The 26,011-nt window shown below is 37.7% G+C and overlaps 1 protein-coding gene across 1 annotated transcript in view; it reads left to right on the top strand.

The window, feature by feature from the left end:
* Positions 1-26,011, top strand: part of entpd3 (ectonucleoside triphosphate diphosphohydrolase 3) — a 29,215-nt gene that overhangs the window by 1,642 nt on the left and 1,562 nt on the right. The window contains exons 2-10 of the mRNA XM_058647109.1: positions 17,623-17,656; positions 21,147-21,284; positions 21,595-21,712; positions 21,818-21,977; positions 22,550-22,709; positions 22,803-23,030; positions 24,179-24,442; positions 24,520-24,630; positions 25,340-25,477. Coding sequence (XP_058503092.1) covers positions 21,150-21,284; positions 21,595-21,712; positions 21,818-21,977; positions 22,550-22,709; positions 22,803-23,030; positions 24,179-24,442; positions 24,520-24,630; positions 25,340-25,477 — 1,314 coding nt within the window. The 5' untranslated portion in view covers positions 17,623-17,656; positions 21,147-21,149. The remainder of the gene's footprint in view (positions 1-17,622; positions 17,657-21,146; positions 21,285-21,594; positions 21,713-21,817; positions 21,978-22,549; positions 22,710-22,802; positions 23,031-24,178; positions 24,443-24,519; positions 24,631-25,339; positions 25,478-26,011) is intronic.

The raw sequence follows: 26,011 nt of genomic DNA, 5'->3' as shown, positions 1-26,011 counted from the left end.
CTTAAGTGAATCTGAAGTCACAGCCGTCCTTGAGACATCGCAGATCGTGTTACATAACCAGCATTTAATGTTGAATTTTGCGCTGATTGCTGTGAGCACTAATAGTTAAAGTATTTCCTTTTTGAAATAGTAGCCTAATGAGTGTTATTTCACAGCTTTAGTGTGCTGTACTCGTGGGGTTGTATTACATCTTTCCACTCGGTGTCTCTGAATATCAACATAATGTAAAGATATGTTTACAATACAAAGACTATGAAAAAGTAAGGAAGATAAGGGATTAATGCTACATACTTGGTGAGGTTATGTCATTACCTTTTGCAGCAGACACTTTCCTGCTGTGGATATGAAGTGAGTCCTGCTGGGTTGGGTTTGAGGTATATGAGGGGATGAGAGCAGCTGAGAGTGAAGTGAAATGCAGGGGGCTGGAGTTAAAGTGCACCATTCCCGCACATTAGAAACCCATGCATTAGAGACTTAATGGATTATTTTCTCTAATTTTGTCACAACAGACCACTTCAGACCATAAAATGCATGTAGACCATAGGATCATGCATTAACAGCTTCTAAACTGAGATTCTGACATTATTCATGATCATTTTAAACTCTGAGCTATCATTATCAGTGTGTGATTTCAATGAGTTCAAATAGAAATGGCAGAAATAGTACAATAAAAAATAAAAATAAGCAAATAAATGAGTTTAACTGGATCATTGCTGCTGAGGTTTTGTGAGTTTTAAGAGCAGCTGTCACATGTTCTCCATCAGGGACAGTAGCTTAGCCATCTTTATGTTTTCTGGCACCACGTCTACTTGAGGGAGCTTCCCAGAACATTACTTAGTCTTTTTAACCATCTGGTAAGTTTCTTCCTTTTGGCAGTGGAGATACTGATCCCCCAGTTGACCCACGATTCAAGATGTCTGATGCCACGTGCCTCGTGATATTGATTTGAATTAAAAAAAAAAAGAATATTATTACTGTATGGCCACAGAACTGGATCAATCCTCATATTCTATGAAAGGATCCTGATTGTGAAACACATCGAACAAGCACAGTGTTTGAAAGAAAGAGGAGAAGATGAAGGGTTAATGCTGAAATATGAGTCAAAAAGAAAGTATAAGAGCAAACCATAGAAGAACAAGAAATAAGTTGAGAGAAAACTGGGACCTCTATTAACAGCCATGGCTCAAATTGAGATATTTGACTGGTGACGCCCATGGGTCTTTCTTCAGATTTGAAGTGCCTGTGTGCTCTAATTCATCTGGCCACAACATGGCCACAACATGGCCACAACATTTCCTCCCTGGCCTGTGGCAGCGTGGTTTGAAAGGCACCACGCCAGACACAAGCCATCATCCGTCTTAATGGATAGCTGATGATGCTGCGAGGCTGATGGTAATGACCAATGAAATGTCAGGAAGGCCACAACACTGCACTTCAGTCTCAAACAAAAATGAATGAGCAGTATTTCTAAATTAAACAATGCTTTGCCAATAGAAATTAAGATTTTTGTTTGTGTGGCAGTACCTTCACTGAAGATGCAACTGACTATGGTCTGACAATAGTTGTACTGAAGTGATCATACAACCTACAGCTTTACTGATTTTATATAAAGGAGAACAGTAAGGCTTCAGCAACAGGTCTGTTTCCACAGTAGTCAAAACATAGGAGTAGTAAAATATCTTTATTTCTTTCATTCTGGAGTCATGTTGTAAATCATAAAGCACAAGAAAGAAGAACACTGCCCATCATTTTGATGCAGTGGTCTTGTCTTTTTTCAAAGGTACAATACAAAAAAATGTGTTTTAAATACTATACACAGCACAACTTTCAGAGTCCTGTGTGAGGATTATAGATTTTTATGCAGCTCAGTCACCTGGACCCAGAATGCTAAGATCACGTAAGCGTAGGCGTAGGCCATTCTCTCTGCTCTGCTCCTCTCCACGAGCACACAACAAGATTTAACTATGCTGTCCTGAGTTTGTTATTTTGCTTTGAATTAAGTCTTACACATCTACCTATTTCCTATCTTGAACATGTAATATGACATCCTAATTTGCTTTTATTTGATTTATTTGAAATCATCTTTAAATGTGAAATGACTTGTCTCCCATTCTGTTGCGACATGTCGAGCCTGCCTTTGTGACTCATTCAGGGGTTTTCACATCTCACGTTAGAAAGATAGCAATACTGACAATACAATATCTTAACTCACTGCCCATTGCAATTCGGTTTGAATGGAACCCTCAATGACTTCTTTGTAGATATCCCACATAATAAAAGACCACCCACATACTGGAATATTAAGGAAACCACTGGGTTGAAAAAGCAGCTTAGCAGTAATGTGAAGCATAGTAGCAGCATTATAGGTCAGACAATAATAAAAAAAAAAGATACGGAATAGTGCAGAGGAGACAAAGAAGGACCAGCTGCGAGGTCCTCACACCCTGGAGTGTTGTTCACATTCCAAGTTATCTTAGCACAGAGAATCCCTAAGCCACAGGCTCAGTTTGCTCAGGCAAACAGGGACACATTGCATACAGCAGTTAACCCGTGGCTTAGTTTTACACCTTCATTTATGACCCTTCATTTTGTGAGAATGTGTGTGAGAGGAAGTGCATCAGGGTATGTAGTCGTGCAGTAGCAATGGCTTCACTTTAAAATTACATTCTGATGTACATGCAAATTTCTGCTGTTTGGTTTCAACGTTAACTTATCATTTTTGAGTGTTTACTGCCGTTGATCATTCAATATTTATTCTATAACACAACTAAAGTCTGTCTTGGCTGTATGTACTTGAATAAATGTACACTCCTTCTGTCTACTCATATTTTTAAGTTGGATGAACTGGTTCCTCCAAAAATGCGAGATCTTAAATGTCCCATTATAGTTTGTCTGATCATGTCTAACCAAAATGCCAATATCTAATTCTATAGTTTGAGCCTTTAAGAGTAGTTCTAGTAAAGTAGCTTTAATGTGTAAGATCCCAAGGCAGGAAGGAAAATAAGCACACCCAAGCACACTGACAAGAAAAAAAACAAGGAACAAAACAGTTGTCTGAAAACAAAGCGTCAGAAACGTTGGTTGCATAAGTATGGTATTATACAAGTGGCTGTAAATTGTAAACATAATATGTATGCACATGTACATTTTATGGACACACTGTATACATACATTATATACACACATGGACAGTAAGTAAACAAGTCTTTCAGTTCTTGACTGTCCGCCCATGAGAACAAAACAAACAACAGGATTACCGCACAAATTCTATTGACATAGCTTTGATAGACGGATAAATGAGTCATCGTTAAATCTGTGAGAACGTACCATGGAAATACGAGTGAAAATATCAACACATCCGTGTGTGTTGAAACAGTATTTGATACTGTGCTTTTCATTGTCCAATCTTCCTCCCCCTGCTTTCATAAACTGGCAGCAGACGTTTTCCTACAAGTGCTTTCACTTGTAGGAAAGTCACATCTTGCACACAGACTGCACCTTTCAAGGTGTTGACACTCACTATTACTGCACCCAAACAATGGATTTTCAGCCTCCGTGTTGTTGATGTTCCATGGACAGCCACAACAAATCACACCACAAACTGTAAAACTGGGTGAGACTTTCAAATCCAGTTTAAGTCCTATTTGAAGAACGAGAAGTACTTCATATCTATTGGTAATTAAGCGTGTGAGCAAACAAAAATAACACACATGATGTAAGACAACTAGGCTCTGTTCTCAGGCCTGCTTTGTTTAAAGAAAAACAAGGAAATATTCTACTGTAATTATTCATATGCACATAGGCATAATGACATCACCAGAACACTTAACATACTAACCTATGATTTTTTTTTTATTTTGGACGACATACTAAAGTATGACTTTTTTGTCAAAAACGTATTTGGGACGGATTTGTGGGATTTTGGATAACATACTACACTATGACTTTTTTGACCGATTTTGGACGACATGCTATACTATGACTTTTTTGACCGATTTTGGACGAAATACTATACTATGACATTTTTGACCGATTTTGGACGACATGCTATACTATGACTTTTTTGACTGATTTTGGACGACATGCTATACTATGACTTTTTTGACTGATTTTGGACGACATGCTATACTATGACATTTTTGACCGATTTTGGACAACATACTATACTATGACTTTGTATGATTTTGGACGACATGCTATACTATGACATTTTTGACCGATTTTGGACAACATACTATACTATGACTTTGTATGATTTTGGACGACATGCTATACTATGACATTTTTGTGTGATTATGGACGACATGCTATACTATGACATTTTTGTGTGATTATGGACGACATGCTATACTATGACTTTTTTGACTGATTTTGGACGACATGCTATATACTATGACTTTTTTGACCAACATACTCTACTATGACATTTTTGACCGATTTTGGACGACATACTATACTATGACTTTTTTGACCAATTTTGGACGACATACTATACTATGACATTTTTGACTGATTTTGGACGACATGCTATACTATGACATTTTTGACCGATTTTGGACGACATACTATACTATGACTTTTTTGACCGATTTTGGACGACATGCTATACTATGACTTTTTTGACCGGTTTTGGACGACATGCTATACCGTGATGTTTTGTGTCATTTAGGACAAAATAATAAAGAATGGCTCCACAAAGTTGGTGTAGTGGTTAACACTGTTGACTTTAACTTTAAAAACCCGGGTTCAATTCCTGGTTGGAACAAGTCACGCCTGCAATCCTGGGACGTGTTTTTGGGTAACATAGTACACTACGACTTTTTGGACGACATGCTATACTATGACATTTTTGACCGATTTTGGACGACATGCTATACTATGACTTTTTTGACTGATTTTGGACAACATGCTATACTATGACATTTTTGACCGATTTTGGACGACATACTATACTATGACATTTTCGTATGATTTTGGACGACATGCTATACTATGACATTTTTGTGTGATTTTGGACGACATGCTTTACTATGACATTTTTGTGTGATTTTGGACGACATGCTATACTATGACTTTTTTGACGGATTTTGGAAGACATGCTATGCTATGACTTTTTTGACCGATTTTGGACCACATACTATACTATGACATTTTTGACAGATTTTGGACGACATGCTATACTATGACTTTTTTGACTAATTTTGGACGACATGCTATACTATGACATTTTTGACCGATTTTGGACGACATGCTATACTATGACATTTTTGACCGATTTTGGACGACATGCTATACTATGACATTTTTGACCGATTTCGGACGACATACTAGACAATGACATTTTTGACCGATTTTGGACGACATACTATACTATGACATTTTCGTATGATTTTGGACGACATGCTATACTATGACATTTTTGTGTGATTTTGGACGACATGCTTTACTATGACATTTTTGTGTGATTTTGGACGACATGCTATACTATGACTTTTTGACTGATTTTGGACGAAATGCTATACTATGACTTTTTTGACTGATTTTGGACGAAATGCTATACTATGACTTTTTTGACGGATTTTGGAAGACATGCTATGCTATGACTTTTTTGACCGATTTTGGACCACATACTATACTATGACATTTTTGACAGATTTTGGACGACATGCTATACTATGACTTTTTTGACTAATTTTGGACGACATGCTATACTATGACATTTTTGACCGATTTTGGACGACATGCTATACTATGACATTTTTGACCGATTTTGGACGACATGCTATACTATGACATTTTTGACCGATTTCGGACGACATACTAGACAATGACATTTTTGACCGATTAAGGACGACATGCTATACTATGACTTTTTTGACCAATTTTGGACGACATACTGTACTATGACTTTTTTGACTGATATTGGACGACATGCTATACTATGTCTTTTTTGACTGATTTTGGACTGCATGCTATACCTTGACTTTTTTGACCGATTTCGGACGACATACTATACTATGACATTTTTGACCGATTTTGGACGACATACTATACTATGACATTTTCGTGTGATTTTGGACGACATGCTATACTATGACTTTTTTGACCGATTTTGGACGACATGCTATACTATGACTTTTTTGACCGATTTTGGACGACATGCTATACTATGACTTTTTTGACCAATTTTGGACGACATACTATACCTTGTCTTTTTTGACTGATTTTGGACGGCATGCTATACTATGACTTTTTTGACCGATTTTGGACGACATGCTATACTATGACTTTTTTGACCGATTTTTGACGACATGCTATACTATGACATTTTTGACCGATTTTGGACGACATACTATACTATGACTTTTTTGACCGATTTTGGACGACATTCTATACTATGACATTTTTGACAGATTTTGGACGACATGCTATACTATGACTTTTTTGACTGATTTTGGACAACATGCTATACTATGACATTTTTGACCGATTTTGGACGACATACTATACTATGACATTTTCGTATGATTTTGGACGACATGCTATACTATGACATTTTTGTGTGATTTTGGACGACATGCTTTACTATGACATTTTTGTGTGATTTTGGACGACATGCTATACTATGACTTTTTGACTGATTTTGGACGAAATGCTATACTATGACTTTTTTGACTGATTTTGGACGACATGCTATATACTATGACTTTTTTGACTGATTTTGGACGACATACTATACTATGACTTTTTTGACGGATTTTGGAAGACATGCTATGCTATGACTTTTTTGACCGATTTTGGACCACATACTATACTATGACATTTTTGACAGATTTTGGACGACATGCTATACTATGACTTTTTTGACTAATTTTGGACGACATGCTATACTATGACATTTTTGACCGATTTTGGACGACATACTATACTATGACTTTTTTGACCGATTTTGGAGGACATACTATACTATGACATTTTAGTGTGATTTTGGACGACATGCTGTACTATGACTTTTTTGACCATTTCCGACGACATACTATACAATGACATTTTCGTATGATTTTGGACGACATGCTATACTATGACATTTCTGACCGATTTTTTGACGACATACTATACTATGACTTTTTTGCCAGATTTTGGACGACATGCTATACTATGACTTTTTTGACTGATTTTGGACTACATGCTATACTATGACATTTTTGACTGATTTTGGACGACATGCTATACTATGACATTTCTGACCGATTTTGGACAACATACTATACTATGACTTTTTTGACCGATTTTGGACGACATGCTATGCTATGACTTTTTTGACCGATTTTGGACGACATTCTATACTATGACATTTTTGACAGATTTTGGACGACATGCTATACTATGACTTTTTTGACTGATTTTGGACGACATGCTATACTATGACATTTTTGACCGATTTTGGACGAAATGCTATACTATGACATTTTTGACCGATTTTGGACGACACACTATACTATGACTTTTTTGACTGATTTTGGACTGCATGCTATACTATGACTTTTTTGACCGATTTCGGACGACATACTATACTATGACTTTTTTGACTGATTTTGGACTACATGCTATACTATGACATTTTTGACTGATTTTGGACGACATGCTATACTATGACATTTCTGACCGATTTTGGACGACATACTATACTATGACTTTTTTGACCGATTTTGGACGACATGCTATGCTATGACTTTTTTGACCGATTTTGGACGACATTCTATACTATGACATTTTTGTGTGATTTTGGACGACATACTATACTATGACTTTTTTGACCAATTTTGGACGACATACTATACTATGACATTTTTGACCGATTTTGGACGACATACTATACTATGACTTTTTTGACTGATTTTGGACGACATACTATACTATGACATTTTTGACCGATTTTTGACGACATACTATACTAAGACTTTTTTGACTGATTTTGGACGACATACTATACTATGACATTTTTGACTGATTTAGGACGACATGCAATACTATGACATTTTCGTATGATTTTGGACGACATGCTATACTATGACTTTTTTGACCAATTTTGGACGACATACTATACTATGACATTTTATTGTGATTTTGGACGACATGCTATACTATGACTTTTTTGACCAATTTTGGACGACATACTATACTATGACTTTTTTGACCGATTTTGGACGACATGCTATACTATGATATTTTTGACTGATTTCGGACGACATGCTATACTATGACTTTTTTGACCGATTTTGGACAACATACTGTAATGTGATGTTTTGTGTCATTTGGGACAAAATAATAAAGAATTGCTCCACAAAGTTGGAGTAGTGGTTAGCACTGTTGACTTCAACATAAGAGACCCGGGTTCAATCCCTGGTTGAAACAAGTCACTCCTGCAATTCTGGGAAGTACATGTGTGATTTTGGGTAACATACTATGACTTTTTTGACTGATTTTGGACGACATACTAGACTATGACATTTTTGACCGATTTTGGACAACATACTATACTATGACTTTTTTGACCGATTTTGGACAACATACTATACTATGACATTTTTGACCGATTTTGGACGACATACTATACTATGATTTTTTTGACCGATTTTGGACAACAAACTATACTATGACATTTTTGACCGATTTTGGACGACATGCTATACTATGACTTTTTTGACTGATTTTGGACGACATACTATACTATGACATTTTTGACCGATTTTGGACGACATGCTATACTATGACATTTTTGACCGATTTTGGACGACATACTATACTATGACATTTTCGTGTGATTTTGGACGACATGCTATACTATGACTTTTTTGACCAATTTTGGACGACATGCTATACTATGACATTTTTGACCAATTTTGGACGACATACTATACTATGACATTTTTGACCAATTTTGGACGACATACTATACTATGACATTTTTGACCGATTTTGGACGACATACTATACTATGACTTTTTTGACCGATTTTGGACGACATACTGTACCGTGATGTTTGTGTCATTTGGGACAAAATAATAATGAATTGCTCCACAAAGTTGGAGTAGTGGTTTGCACTGTTGACTTCAACATAAGAGACCCGGGTTCAATCCCTGGTTGAAACAAGTCACTCCTGCAATTCTGGGACGTACATGTGTGATTTTGGGTAACATACTATGACTTTTTTGACCGATTTTGGACGACATACTATACTATGACATTTTCGTGTGTTTTTGGACGACATGCTATACTATGACTTTTATGACCGATTTTGGACTACATCCTATACTATGACATTTCTGACCAATTTTGGACTACATCCTATACTATGACATTTCTGACCAATTTTGGACGACATGCTATACTATGACATTTTTGACCAATTTTGGACGACATACTATACTATGACATTTTCTTATGATTTTGGACGACATGCTATACTATGACATTTTTGTGTGATTTTGGACGACATGCTATACTATGACTTTTTTGACCATTTCCGACGACATACTATACTATGACATTTTCGACCGATTTTGGATGACATGCTATACTATGACATTTTTGACCAATTTTGGACGACATGCTATACTATGACATTTTTGACCGATTTTGGACGACATACTATACTATGAGATTTTCGACCGATTTTGGACAACATACTATACTATGACATTTTCGTGTGATTTTGGACGACATGCTATACTATGACTTTTTTGACCAATTTTGGACGACATGCTATACTATGACATTTTTGACCGATTTTGGACGACATACTATACTATGACATTTTTGACCAATTTTGGACGACATACTATACTATGACATTTTTGACCGATTTTGGACAACATACTATACTATGACTTTTTTGACCGATTTTGGACGACATACTGTACCGTGATGTTTTGTGTCATTTGGGACAAAATAATAATGAATTGCTCCACAAAGTTGGAGTAGTGGTTAGCACTGTTGACTTCAACATAAGAGACCCGGGTTCAATCCCTGGTTGAAACAAGTCACTCCTGCAATTCTGGGACGTACATGTGTGATTTTGGGTAACATACTATGACTTTTTTGACTGATTTTGGACGACATACTATACTACGACATTTTTGACCGATTTTGGACGACATGCAATACTATGACATTTTTGTGTGATTTCGGACGACATGCTATACTATGACTTTTTTGACCAATTTTGGACGACATACTATACTATGACATTTTATTGTGATTTTGGATGACATGCTATACTATGACTTTTTTGACCAATTTTGGACGACATACTATACTATGACATTTTTGACCGATTTTGGACAACATACTATACTATGACTTTTTTGACCGATTTTGGACGACATACTATACTATGACATTTTCGTGTGATTTTGGACGACATGCTATACTATGACTTTTTTGACCGATTTTGGACGACATACTATACTATGACATTTTCGTGTGATTTTGGACGACATGCTATACTATGACTTTTTTGAACAATTTTGGACAACATACTATACTATGACTTTTTTGACCGATTTTGGAGGACATACTTTACTATGACATTTTAGTGTGATTTTGGACGACATGCTATACTATGACTTTTATGACCGATTTTGGACTACATACTATAATATGACATTTCTGACCGATTTTGGACGACATACTATACTATGACATTTTCGTATGATTTTGGACGACATGCTATACTATGACATTTTTGTGTGATTTTGGACGACATGCTATACTATGACTCTTTTGACCAATTTTGGACGACATGCTATACTATGACATTTTTGACCGATTTTGGAAGACATACTATACTATGACATTTTTGACTGATTTTGGACGACATACTATACTATGACTTTTTTGACCGATTTTGGACGACATACTATACTATGACATTTTCGTGTGATTTTGGACGATATGCTATACTATGACTTTTTTGACCAATTTTGGACAACATACTATACTATGACATTTTTGACCAATTTTGGACGACATGCAATACTTTGACATTTTCGTGTGATTTTGGACGACATGCTATACTATGACTTTTTTGACTAATTTTGGACAACATACTATACTATGACTTTTTTGACCAATTTTGGACGACATGCTATACTATGACATTTTTGACCGATTTTGGGCGACATGCTATACTATGACTTTTTTGACCAATTTTGGACGACATACTATACTATGACATTTTTGACCGATTTTGGACGACATACTATACTATGACATTTTATTGTGATTTTGGACGACATGCTATACTATGACATTTTTGACCGATTTTGGAAGACATACTATACTATGACATTTTTGACCGATTTTGGACGACATACTATACTATGACATTTTCGTGTGTTTTTGGACGACATGCTATACTATGACTTTTATGACCGATTTTGGACTACATCCTATACTATGACATTTCTGACCAATTTTGGACTACATCCTATACTATGACATTTCTGACCAATTTTGGACGACATGCTATACTATGACATTTTTGACCAATTTTGGACGACATACTATACTATGACATTTTCTTATGATTCTGGACGACATGCTATACTATGACATTTTTGTGTGATTTTGGACGACATGCTATACTATGACTTTTTTGACCATTTCCGACGACATACTATACTATGACATTTTCGACCGATTTTGGATGACATGCTATACTATGACATTTTTGACCAATTTTGGACGACATGCTATACTATGACATTTTTGACCGATTTTGGACGACATACTATACTATGACATTTTCGACCGATTTTGGACAACATACTATACTATGACATTTTCGTGTGATTTTGGACGACATGCTATACTATGACTTTTTTGACCAATTTTGGACGACATGCTATACTATGACATTTTTGACCGATTTTGGACGACATACTATACTATGACATTTTTGACCAATTTTGGACGACATACTATACTATGACATTTTCGTATGATTTTGGACGACATGCTATACTATGACATTTTTATGTGATTTTGGACGACATACTATACTATGACATTTTTGACCGATTTTGGACGACATACTATACTATGACATTTTCGTGTGATTTTGGACGACATACTATACTATGACATTTTCGTGTGATTTTGGACGACATGCTATACTATGACTTTTTTGACCATTTCCGACGACATACTGTACTATGACATTTTTGACCGATTTTGGACGACATACTATACTATGACATTTTCGTGTGATTTTGGACGACATGCTATACTATGACTTTTTTGACCAATTTTGGACGACATGCTATACTATGACATTTTTGACCGATTTTGGAGGACATACTATACTATGACATTTTTGACCAATTTTTGACGACATACTATACTATGACATTTTCGTATAGTTTTGGACGACATGCTATACTATGACATTTTTATGTGATTTTGGACGACATACTATACTATGACAGGCCACACGGTGGTGTAGTGGTTAGCACTCTCGCCTTGCAGCGAGAAGACCTGGGTTCAAGACCCGGGTTCGAGCCCCAGTTGGAACAAGGGCCTTTCTGCATGGAGTTTGCATGTTCTCCCCGTGTGTGCGTGGGTTCTCTCTGGGTACTCCGGCTTCCTCCCACAGTCCAAAAACATGCAATGTGGGGATAGGTAAATTGGACACTCCAAATTGACCATAGGAGTGAGTGTGAGAGTGAATGGTTGTTTGTCTCTATCTGTGTGTGGCCCTGCGATGGACTGGCGAACTGTCCAGGGTGTACCCCGCCTATCGCCCGATGTAGCTGAGATTGGCACAGCACCCCCCGCGACCCTCTGGTTGAGGATAAAGCGGTAGATGATGATGACTGACTGACTATACTATGACATTTTTGACCGATTTTGGACGACATACTATACTATGACATTTTCGTGTGTTTTTGGACGACATGCTATACTATGACTTTTATGACCGATTTTGGACTACATCCTATACTATGCCATTTCTGACCAATTTTGGACGACATGCTATACTATGACATTTTTGACCAATTTTGGACGACATACTATACTATGACATTTTCGTATGATTTTGGACGACATGCTATACTATGACATTTTTATGTGATTTTGGACGACATGCTATACTATGACATTTTTATGTGATTTTGGACGACATGCTATACTATGACTTTTTTGACCATTTCCGACGACATACTATACTATGACATTTTCGTATGATTTTGGACGACATGCTATACTATGACATTTCTGACCGATTTTTTGACGACATACTATACTATGACTTTTTTGACAGATTTTGGACGACATGCTATACTATGACTTTTTTGACTGATTTTGGACTACATGCTATATTATGACATTTTTGACCAATTTTGGACGACATACTATACTATGACATTTTCGACCGATTTTGGATGACATGCTATACTATGACATTTTTGACCAATTTTGGACGACATGCTATACTATGACATTTTTGACCGATTTTGGACGACATACTATACTATGACATTTTCGACCGATTTTGGACAACATACTATACTATGACATTTTCGTGTGATTTTGGACGACATGCTATACTATGACTTTTTTGACCAATTTTGGACGACATGCTATACGATGACATTTTTGACCGATTTTGGACGACATACTATACTATGACATTTTTGACCAATTTTGGACGACATACTATACTATGACATTTTCGTATGATTTTGGACGACATGCTATACTATGACATTTTTATGTGATTTTGGAAGACATGCTATACTATGACTTTTTTGACCATTTCCGACGACATACTATACTATGACATTTTCGTATGATTTTGGACGACATGCTATACTATGACATTTCTGACCGATTTTTTGACGACATACTATACTATGACATTTTTGACCAATTTTGGACGACATACTATACTATGACATTTTTGACCGATTTTGGACGACATACTATACTATGACTTTTCGTATGATTTTGGACGACATGCTATACTATGACATTTTTGTGTGATTTTGGACGACATGCTATACTATGACTCTTTTGACCAATTTTGGACGACATGCTATACTATGACTCTTTTGACCAATTTTGGACGACATGCTATACTATGACATTTTTGACCGATTTTGGAGGACATACTATACTATGACATTTTCGACCGATTTTGGACAACATACTATACTATGACATTTTCGACCGATTTTGGACAACATACTATTATACTATGACATTTTCGACCGATTTTGGACAACATACTATACTATGACATTTTCGACCGATTTTGGACAACATACTATACTATGACATTTTCGTGTGAATTTGGAAGACATGCTATACTATGACTTTTTTGACCATTTCCGACGACATACTGTACTATGACATTTTTGACCGATTTTGGACGACATACTATACTATGACATTTTCGTGAGATTTTGGACGACATGCTATACTATGACATTTTTGACCGATTTTGGACGACATACTATACTATGACATTTTTGACCGATTTTGGACGACATGCTATACTATGACATTTTTGACCGATTTTGGACGACATACTATACTATGACATTTTTGACCGATTTTGGACAACATACTATACTCTGACATTTTCGATCGATTTTGGACAACATACTATACTATGACATTTTCGTGTGATTTTGGACGACATGCTATACTATGACTTTTTTGACCAATTTTGGACGACATGCTATACTATGACATTTTTGACCGATTTTGGACGACATACTATACTATGACATTTTCGTGTTATTTTAGACGACATGCTATACTATGACATTTTTGACCAATTTTGGACGACATGCTATACTATCACATTTTTGACCAATTTTGGACGACATGCTATACTATGACATTTTTGACCGATTTTGGACGACATGCTATACTATGACATTTTTGACCGATTTTGGACGACATACTATATTATGACATTTTCGTATGATTTTGGACGACATGCTATACTATGACTTTTTTGTGTGATTTTGGACGACATGCTATACTATGACTCTTTTGACCAATTTTGGACGACATGCTATACTATGACATTTTTGACCGATTTTGGACGACATACTATACTATGACATTTTCGACCGATTTTGGACGACATGCTATACTATGACTTTTTTGACCATTTCCGACGACATACTGTACTATGACATTTTAGACCAATTTTAGACGACATACTATACTATGACATTTTCGTGTGATTTTGGACGACATGCTATACTATGACATTTTGACCATTTCTGACGACATACTTTACTATGACATTTTTGACCGATTTTGGACGACATACTATACTATGACATTTTCGTGTGATTTTGGACGACATGCTATACTATGACATTTTTGACCAATTTTGGACGACATGCTATATTATGACATTTTTGACCGATTTTGGACGACATACTATACTATGACATTTTCGTATGATTTTGGACGACATGCTTTACTATGACTTTTTTGTGTGATTTTGGACGACATGCTATACTATGACTCTTTTGACCAATTTTGGACGACATGCTATACTATGACATTTTCGACCGATTTTGGACGACATACTATACTATGACATTTTCGACCGATTTTGGACGACATACTATACTATGACATTTTTGACCAATTTTGGACGACATGCTATACTATGACATTTTTGACCGATTTTGGACGACATACTATACTATGACATTTTCGACCGATTTTGGACAACATACTATACTATGACATTTTTGTCACATTTTGGACGACATACTAAAGTATGACTATTTTGTCACATTTTGGACGACATGACTCTTGTTTTAAAATTTTGGAGGACATACTAACCTATGACTTTTTTTTCAAATTTGGACGAAATACTAAACTATCTCTTTTATTTATCACATTTTGGACGACTTACTAAACTATGACTTTTTTGACAACATGCTAAACTATGACTTGACTGCCAGATGGAAGTTCACCCGAGATGGTACTCAAACCCACAATCATTGTCTTATCAGGCTGGTGCCTTTGGGGCTTGTTATCTCTGTGAAAGGCAGTTTTTTGACACAAGGAACAAAGGTTTAAAGTCTGTGCTGTAGTCAGAAATATAATCCACTGAGACCAAGGTCATGTAACTGTGTATTTATAATGAAAATGGTCAGGTAAAGCGGCTTAGTTGATATCTTTTTTCAACAAAATGGAGGTCCATTAATCAACTGCCACTTTGTGTTCCCACATGGTGGGAGTGGTGCTGAAGTGTGTGTGTCTTTGCCATATTTCCTTCAGATGTTGTTCCTCTAATGAATTCAGATTACCAAAGCCACAGCTTTCTTATCAAAAAAGTGCTTAATACACCAGTATGTAGATTTATAAAAAAAAAAAAGAAAAAATATGCACACATATTATCATGTATTGATTAGGATGTCAAATTATAGTGATATACTTGTATTCCCTTCAAGTGGTTGAATGAGATGCTTGATTCATTTCTGACTTCTCATTTTTACTGATTAAACAAGTTTTTGAAAGATTTCTAAAACATTTATGCTTTCTCTTTGGTGGTCTAACACATTTACAAGCAATAAATCTCAACATGTCGATTCTATGAACCAAACTTTATTTGCAGGGTGGAAGCCGTTATCGCCTACTACTACTGACCAACATTATCCAATCACAGTCGTTATATTTACAAATACATAACTTGTGGTTCTTGATTTGGAATCCAGAGTTCTGTATGTGTTTGAGACCAAGATAAGACTGAGTAAAAATGTGTGTGATTATAAAACAAAAGACCTTTAAAAATGGTCAGACAACGACAGGTCTTGAATAGTCAAACACTAGATTGTCAGTTCAATTTTTTAAACACCTCTACATCTGCTGCACCTCACTTTACTGCATGACAATTTGCTTCTTCCACTGTGCTGCAACATTTACTCTTTTTTAATTTTAATAACATTTCTATTTTAATGATTCTTAACAGTCTTTTTTCATGGACATCCTTGTCTTCTATATTGTAGGTGAAACACTTGCTTTGCTTTGCTGCTGAATTGTGCTACATGCACGTGCCATGCCATTGTCCTTCACTCCAGACCTATCTAATAAGAGCTGACTGCAGCACACTGCACTTTATTTTATTGATTACATCAATTAACTCACAAGCCTGTGCGCTTCCTCTTCTCACGTCATTTCATGCATACTCAGAGACGTGTACTGTTTGATCATACTGATCATAAGACACAGAGAGAGAGAGAGAGAGAGAGAGAGAGAGAAAGTCAAGGAAGAAGGAACAGAGCGGGTGCATCAGTCACTGGCTGCTCTTTTGCACTGGTGTGCTGGGAGTGGTAAAAACTGGAGTTTGTATACATTGCCCCGCCCATGTTCATTCTCTCTCTCTTTCACTCTGTTTTGTTGGGGTACAACACTCCTGTTCCTGTGGGCCAGTCACTCTTTAGATATCTAACTCTCACAACTCACACAACTCACTCCTTTGCTTTCTCTCTCTCTCTCTCTTTCTCTCTCTCTCTCTTTGTCTGTCTGTCTGTGCCCTTCTTCCCTGTCTCCTGCTGTGCTTCTTCACACTGGGTTCAGATCTCACTCCCACTGTGCACAGCAACTCCTTAAGGTAAGAAACAAACAAAACTCCACCATGTTATGTGTATTTACTGACGTGTTCTCCAGAGTGACGTTCCCACAGGTACGACAGCTTCACTGTGTGAGATAATTTATTGTGCTTGCATGATTCATTGTGATCTGTGGGGTGTGTTAATGTTCCATAACCTCACGAGGACCAGTCTCTACAAGCCAGCAAGAGTCAGGAACATGTGCCTTGATGAATGACTTACCCCATATGACTGGCTTTCACAGGCATGTTTCCTGTGTTATGTGCGTTGAAGCTCGGATGAGGATGTTTGCTTGAGCTCGTCTTTTAGGCTCTTAGATGTGCTGTTTGTTATGTTTCATTTGTACACAAATGGAGAGGAAAAAAATGGTTTGTTTTGCAGGACGGTGGATTAAAGGATTTAACAGGGATGAGTCCACACCAAATTGTGTGTTATCTATGCTGATTGAAGAATAAATATGTCTTATTATCACAGAAAATCCCCTGAGAGATAGATCATTCTTTTACCAGGGAGACCTGGGCCAAACACAGCCTGGCTTTTCCAGTTTCCAGGTGCAGTAATACCAAATGTAACTTGGAAGAGAAACAAAACCAACTTAATTAAAAGAGCTGCGCTTACGTGTTGTTCAGTCAGATAGAAAAATATGTTGTTGTTTTTTTCATGTTTGGACCACATAAGCTGCATCAGCTGCAATTTTATACTTATTAGCATAGATTTCACCATCATCATGCTGTTATTTTACTTGTCTAAGAGCATTAACTCATGACACATAACAAAAGAGTTCAATTATATTCTTTTGGATGTTAAAAAAAAAAGGATAGCAGAATCAACACAGAGAGACTCTGTTTTGAACCTAAGGCAGTTGTTATTTTAAAAATGTTAGAAAACGGTCATGGTCGGCTGCTAAAAATGACAAATGCCATGACTGAAGCGAACGGGACAACACTAAAATTAAGGACAGGAATAACCATAACCTGAGGAAGTAAAGCCAGAGATCAGTGAGCTCATGTCTCCGTGTGGTTTCACAGAGATGTCAACATCTACACAGACAAAATACAAAACATGTCTTGTTTTTGTGAATGATTAGGTTCATTCTGATCACTTTTATCATTATTACTATTATTATTATTATTATGCTGTTATTATTCTACACTTGAAGCACAGTCAGTTTGCGCTTAGAAAACAACTATTTATTCTTAAGAATGCAGTGTAGTAAGCTTTTCATCGTCAGGTCACGCAAATCTGTTTTAAGGACAAAAAACAGTGTTAGTAAAGCAACATCTGTCACGGACATTACACATGTTGCCACGGCACCTGGTACTAATCACACCTTTGACCTGCTGCTCTCTTGCCTGTGTGGAATTTTAAATGTGGTAATTCAGAAAAATGTAAACATGAGGCATAAGTGAGATGTGGAGCGAGCGAGAGAGAGGGAAAGAGACAAATGTCGTGCTGCTGACTGATGCGAATGTTTGATGGTCTGACACAAACACCCATGAAACATGGCTGAAGCAGCATTACCTAATCGCTGTGGACAGACGCAAGGTTGTAATTACCAATTCTGACGGTGCACTCTTCTCCACAAGGCATTATGGGACACTTGTAACTATACATATCAGGAAAATTCGACTTTCTTTTTGCACACATGCTACTTGAAAGGCAACTAGAATACACACATTCCTCACTATGACAACTTGGTGGTATTTTTAAATTATAGATAATCTTCGCACAGTGCACATACCACTGGTAACATGCATCATTAAAAAAAGGGAGGAAACAGATAATCGGGAAGAATTTTTTGATATCGAGGGTGCATTTGTGTGTGTGTGTGTGTGTACTTGTATATACTGTATATCTTTGTGAGGATCACGTGCAAACTACAGCCAATTTGGGGTTAGAATTAGGTTTGTGATAGTTAAGGTTAGGGTAAGTGTCTATGGAATTAGATTTGTGCTAATATTTTCCAATAACACACTTTTTATGAAGCAAACAGCAATTCAAAAATGAACCACACAATCAAAATATACAAATTGCAAATAATCGATTTAATCATTCAAGTAGTCACGGGTTTGGACTATCCGTCTGGGACTCGTTCCCCAAAGTTTTCCCCCGTCGACATCCGACAAAACAATTCTAAGTAATAATCTGACAGACGTTAGATACTTACAATTATATGTTCCAGACAGACAGCGAGTCCAAGTCTGTGACTACCTCCGGTCCATTAAGCGGTTGCTCCAGCTGAACCACGGCGCAAAGATCAAATCGGGGAGCACAGAAAAGAATCCGACCATCGGAAACAAAAAGTGTGTTTTCAAACAAATAAAATAAATAATGAAAAATATTTTTGAGTGATAAAATAGAATAAATCGGTTCATTTTTGTTTCATAAAGTGTTGTTTGCTTCTTTAAGAGTGTTGACACAAATTGAATTCCATGAGTGATAGCTGTTGAAAGATATGTGTGTTGTGTTTAATGTAACACTGTTTGTTCAGCTTTGTGTGGGATGCTGATGTAATTGTAGCCATACTGAACGTCTCTACATGAGAGAACAATCACGTGTAATCTGTATCGTGTGTGTGTATTTTTCCTTCATCCAAGCACACATGGACTAATTTATTATTTACATGGCGGATCCGGCATGACAATCACTTTCCTGTGTGTAAAGCTGAAGGTCAAACAGAGCACTGTTCTGAGGCAAGTGTTCTTCCCTCTGTGTGCAGATGTTATAATCTCTCATGGCAAGGTTTGCTTCCCACCAGGGGTTTGTGCAACTTTGAAGTGTGGCAGCAATGTTACATGTCAGCTCTACACTCTGTGTATGATCCAAATATCCAAAGTAAAGGACGCATGAACACACTGGCTTGTGTGGGTTAGGTTACAAAGATGCATAATCAAAAAATGTTCAAACACGTCTCTTGATTGTTGAATGAATTTCATCTCCATTCGACCACAGATGCTTTCGGTTACTCAAAAGAAAAAGCCATTCATTGCACACCATTCCCAACTGAACTGCATGTTTGATGTATGATTTGTGGGAGTTTCCTCAAAGGCCGCAGGACAAAATTCTGGCAACAAAGGAGGAAGAAGAAGACGAAGAAGCCCGATAAATATGGCACCAAGAAAATAGTTAGACGTCTTAGCCTGAGTCTCTGATCCTGCAGGACTTGAGTTGTGTAACATTGGTACACACTCTATGGTTCTTCTATTAACCTTTCATAAGTCTTTGGGAGCATGTTCTTCTTGCAGATCATAAATAAAATCATAAATAAATATATAAGAATTTGGGATAAGAGTCGTGTTACTATTAAATCCCAAAACACCGCAGTTGTGACAGATATTCCATGGTGACACTGTCGGCCACTGCCATTTTCCATCTTACAGAAAATGTGCAGTGTTCTGTTACCATCACATTTCAAACGCTGCCACTTTTGAGAGCTACAGTAAGATGCTGCTTTTAGTGTGAACTACATTTATTTATTCCCCCCCCCCACAGGAAATGGCATCCAAGAAAAAAATTGGCTTCAAATGTCGCATAGCAGTAGTGCTGCTTCTGCTGTTGGGCAGCATCGCCGCCCTTGTTGCTGTTGCCGTCATACAGGACATCTGGAGCGTTAAAGAATACGGTTTAGAGGTGAAAACACACGCAGACACACACACACACACACAAATGTCCTCAGACGTATACTAGTTTACTGCATAGCTGTCAAACACAAGTCCTTTTAGAGATATGATCCAGATGTCAGATGCTAATTTGGTGGTGGGTGGAGGTTCCGATTGAGTCTTGACCATGTTCCGTGTGTTTTAAAGGTGCTGCACAGATGGTTTAATGCAAAACTCTTTGTCAGATTGATGGAATTGTTTAGGGCTTTTGTGACTTTCTCTGATAAAAGTACAAAAGAACAATAGAATCAAACATGAGACTTTCCCCGTCTTCTCTTCAGTATGGCATTGTCATTGACTCGGGTTCCTCTCGTTCCACTGTGTACCTTTACGAGTGGCCCGGGGAGAAGGAGAATGAAACAGGAATAGTGACTGAGACAATTAGCTGCAGAGTGCCTGGTAAGTTGTTCACTTCAATACCAAGAACCAGTTTACAGCTTTTTGTATTATTGCATAATCAAAGTGATTATAATGGTTTTAGTTATTGTCACCTTGTGCCCAAAGGTGCTGGCATCTCAGATATGGTGGTGGACGCTCGGAAGAACAACGAAACATGGAAAGCGTTTCAAGATTGCATGAAGACCATAACCAAAATCATTCCAGCAGAGAAACACAAAACCACGCCCCTCTATCTAGGAGCTACAGCCGGAATGAGAATGTTGCAGTAAGAAAGCATCAAAATGACTTGTGGTTTCATTCAATTCTTTCTCAACGTATTTATACAATGCACTGGTGGCAGGAAAAAGCTTCAGACTTTAACCTCACACATAAGCCGTCTGAGTCAGCAGAAAGCCCAGCAGTAAGAAAACAGGTGCGGAGTGAGGCAACATGCAACAATGACGCTGTGGTGTCCAAATAAGGGATCCTGTCCTTTAATGAGAAACTTATAAAGGCCATAAAAGATACTACTAGACCAAGGGTTGATCGACTGCAGTGAATGGATCAAAAGATCAGCACACAAATATTCAGCAACTTTGATTTAGCTTGTCTTGGGTTTGCTTCATTGCTGTGATAATACTCCATTATTATTGTTGTGTTCAGCCATAGCTGTGTAGTAACTGTCTGGCTTAACCTCAGTCTTTAGCTCAGAGACAAAAGTGGTATTCTTCTCGTCTACTTGACAAGAAAGCACATGCCTATTTTCTGCAGTGTAAGACTATTCTCATGACACGGATTAGTTACAAGACACACACAAAAAAAAAAACCATGATTCTGTTACTCTTTGTTTACTTGAAGCCAGGAGGATGAACAGAGGTCCAATGAAATCATGACAAGTCTCACGAGTTACCTCAGGTCTTTGCCCTTCCACTTCCAAAAGGCCTCCATCATTACTGGTCAAGAAGAGGGATTATACGGGTGGGTCTCTGTGAACTACCTCATGGGAAACTTCCTAGAAGTAAGACATCGTTCTGGTCCGTCTTAAGTTTACTTGTAATGTTCCTTCACTGTCCCGTTTTAGCGTACTAACCTTTGGTCCACGTTCTTGCAGAAAAACCTGTGGAACGCTTACACACAACCAGAGGGGGCGAAGACAGTAGGATCCATGGACCTTGGTGGCGCGTCGACCCAGATCGCCTTCACTGTCCAGGATGATCTCAAAGGCCCCGACTACTTGCATGTCAAACTGTACGGATACCCGTACAATGTCTACACTCACAGTTTCCTCTGCTATGGCAAAAATGAGATTGAGAAGAGGGTTCTGGACAAAATCATACAGGTACACAGGCTTGTTTGTTGTATTGTCAACGCATGCGTTTGTGTGTGGGCCTCACAGTAGGGTCGGGGGCAGCGAAAAGGTCACCGGTTCGACCTAGGGCCTTTTGGAGTTTGCATGTTCTCCCTGTGTGTGTGTGTGTGTGGGGGGGGGGGGGGGTCTCCACATGTGGTGTGTGGCCAATATCCATTAATGCCTGCTAAAGAATTGATTTGTGAACACTGCCGCCTTCAAACTGCTAACAGGCAAGAGGAGACTGATCATGTGATGCATTACGTCATTAAGAGTATTGATTGGACCGTAAATGGCGACAGGCGACTCTCTGAGAAAATGCATTATTAAATGAGTTAATAGTGTTTGAAGTGTGAGCCGTATACGCGATGCCAGTGAAAAGTTTAAAGTGTAATACCTTTGCAACAGTGTCCTGACATCAAATGTTAACTTTAAAGCGTGTAATTACATCACAAGCCGTGTGGGAGATATCGTGTAATTCCATGAACTGCGTAATAGTGAAAATGTCACGAGGGGTTTGTTTCGTATCATTTGTGATTTATGTTTTGTAATTCATGCAAAGATAATATGTCAGATTGCCTATAAGTTGTGCAGGATCTTAAAAGGATCTAAGACAAGGGTGTCAAACTGGCGGCCGGCAGGCCACATGTGGCCCCACCAATCGATTGAATGCGGTCCATCACTTTCTTTATATCACAATGAAAACATGGCCCACGACCTCCTCTTCCTTTAAACACAGCTGCCAGTGAGGTGATAGAATATAATACCGACTATGTTTGCTGGCAATATTTTTGTAATAATAAGACGTTCGGTTGTAATTGTCGCACTATTAAATGTACTACAGTCAACGTTAAATTACATACATCAGCTTGTTTGGTGTTTGAATCACAGTCGTCAACAACATTATTGACTTGATTGATTGTGCAGAAGTCACAAAATCAGACCGTTTTTCTTTTCTTTCCATTCACAAAAACGAGCCAAGTGAACTTTGAACTGTGACGTATATTTCCAAACACTGCGAGTACTTTTTGCTCAGGTGTGTTTATATAGTTGGTGAATATACTGTACGTTTAAACATAGTAATGGAATAAAAAATGCTCTGTGTTCTAAGAGTTCCTGTTTTCTTCCTTCTCTCTTAGCTCGGGAAATCACCTGGATACATCTCAAACCCCTGCTACCCTGAAGGTCTCAACATCACCATGAAGGCCTCAAACATTTACAACACTCCGTGCACAAACAAACCCAACAATTACCAACCAGATCAAGAATTCTTCATGGTGGGACACCCCAACTCGGACAAGTGCCAGAGCATAGTAGAGTCCCAGTTTGATTTCAACAATTGCTCTTCAGCCCAGTGTTCATTCAACAGGGTTGAACAGCCACCAGTCACCGGAGAGTTCATGGTAACGCAGCGGCAAATACACAACAGGCTAATGAAGACGCACAAACAACTTATCTCTGTTTCTGATGTTCCCGTCAGGCATACGCTGGATTCTATTTCACTGCGAGGGCTCTACTGTTGAACGGGACGTCGGATATCGAGCAGTTCAACGCCACAATTGCAGAATTCTGCCATAAATCCTGGACAGTGGTGAGCTCTTGAAATGTGTGCTGAAGGAAACGGTGAAGAACAAAGTCGTGCTGTGATCCGTGCAATAACTGAGTGAATCTGGCGGGGTGTAGTTCAATTTAAGATCTAAATAGTTACGGTGTGAGTGCTCGCTTTGTGACGACAAGCTTCTAAAATGTCAAAGGAGATTATTGTTTTCTGTTACACCAAACTCAAAGTCCCTAAACATGACAGCAAGGACACGCAGAAGAGAAAGAAACAGAAACATGCAAAAATGCTAATTATACATTATTACAAACAAAATTATCTTTGTAAAACATACTGTACATTCATTGACAGGTGTGGTTTATATGATTTTCACCAAATAAAAAAAAATTACAAATGTATTAGACCACCACCCCCTTAATTATCAAAATCATTTTTGACGTTTCTGAAATTGTTAATAAACCAGTATGAAGTACCAGAATGATATTTTGAATGCAGAAAAAATAGTAAAGCACATTATTATTTCTTCATTAAGATGTCGAATTGTAGTTATTTACAAAAAAAAATTTTAATGGTTGAATGTAACGCTTGATTCATTCAAGTTTGGCTATAAAAAGGTGAATTCAGTTCAAAATTCAGAGGAAAAAAGTCAAAATTCATTGCATTGATATTTTGTCAACGTGAAACATTAGATTTTTGCTTTGATCATGACTTTAACTCTAATCTCTGTTCCGCTCTCTTTTAGCTGAGGGAAGAAAGGCCTTGGATCTCGCCCAAGTACCTCAAGACTTACTGCTATTCAGCTCACTATGTCTTCACCTTGTTGACAAAAGGTTACAAGTTTGACAATGAAACGTGGAAAAACATTCATTTTGAGAAAGAGGTTGGTCAAAAAATAGAATTACACACACACACACACACACACACACACACACATTGATGCTGTCATATATATTCTAATTACTATGAAATAAAACACAACCATCCCTATATATTAAACCACCCACTGGGACCCACCACAGACGGCTGGGTGACATCATCTGCGCTCAAAGGTTTGAATGAAAGACGGCCAATGTATCTTCTCAGGCTGCCCTGAGGACACGGAGCGTCCTTCACAAAGGAAGTCCCCGGCGTGAGACAGCCACTCACTCATGAGTAATGAGGAAAGACGCTCGCGCTGAAAAAGTCCCACATTACAGCCCCACTTTCCTAATTGCATGGTGGTCGACATTTAGACCTTTAGACGGGACTGTCCCTCAGCATCTCCCACCAACAAGACAGTTAGTGTGACGTGTCTGCTGCAGTATGGCATGTCTTTGGGGTGTCCCATACTTCAAATGTCCTTTTAGAAGAAAGGAATAAAGAGAAACTCTTGGGGTTTGTGCTCCTGGGTCTTTTTCCCTCGAGCTGTAACTGT

This window comes from Solea solea, chromosome 13 (assembly GCF_958295425.1).
Source record: "Solea solea chromosome 13, fSolSol10.1, whole genome shotgun sequence".
NCBI lineage: Eukaryota > Metazoa > Chordata > Actinopteri > Pleuronectiformes > Soleidae > Solea > Solea solea.
Note: the sequence above shows the minus strand (reverse complement) of the source record. Positions and strands in the feature narration are given on the sequence as shown.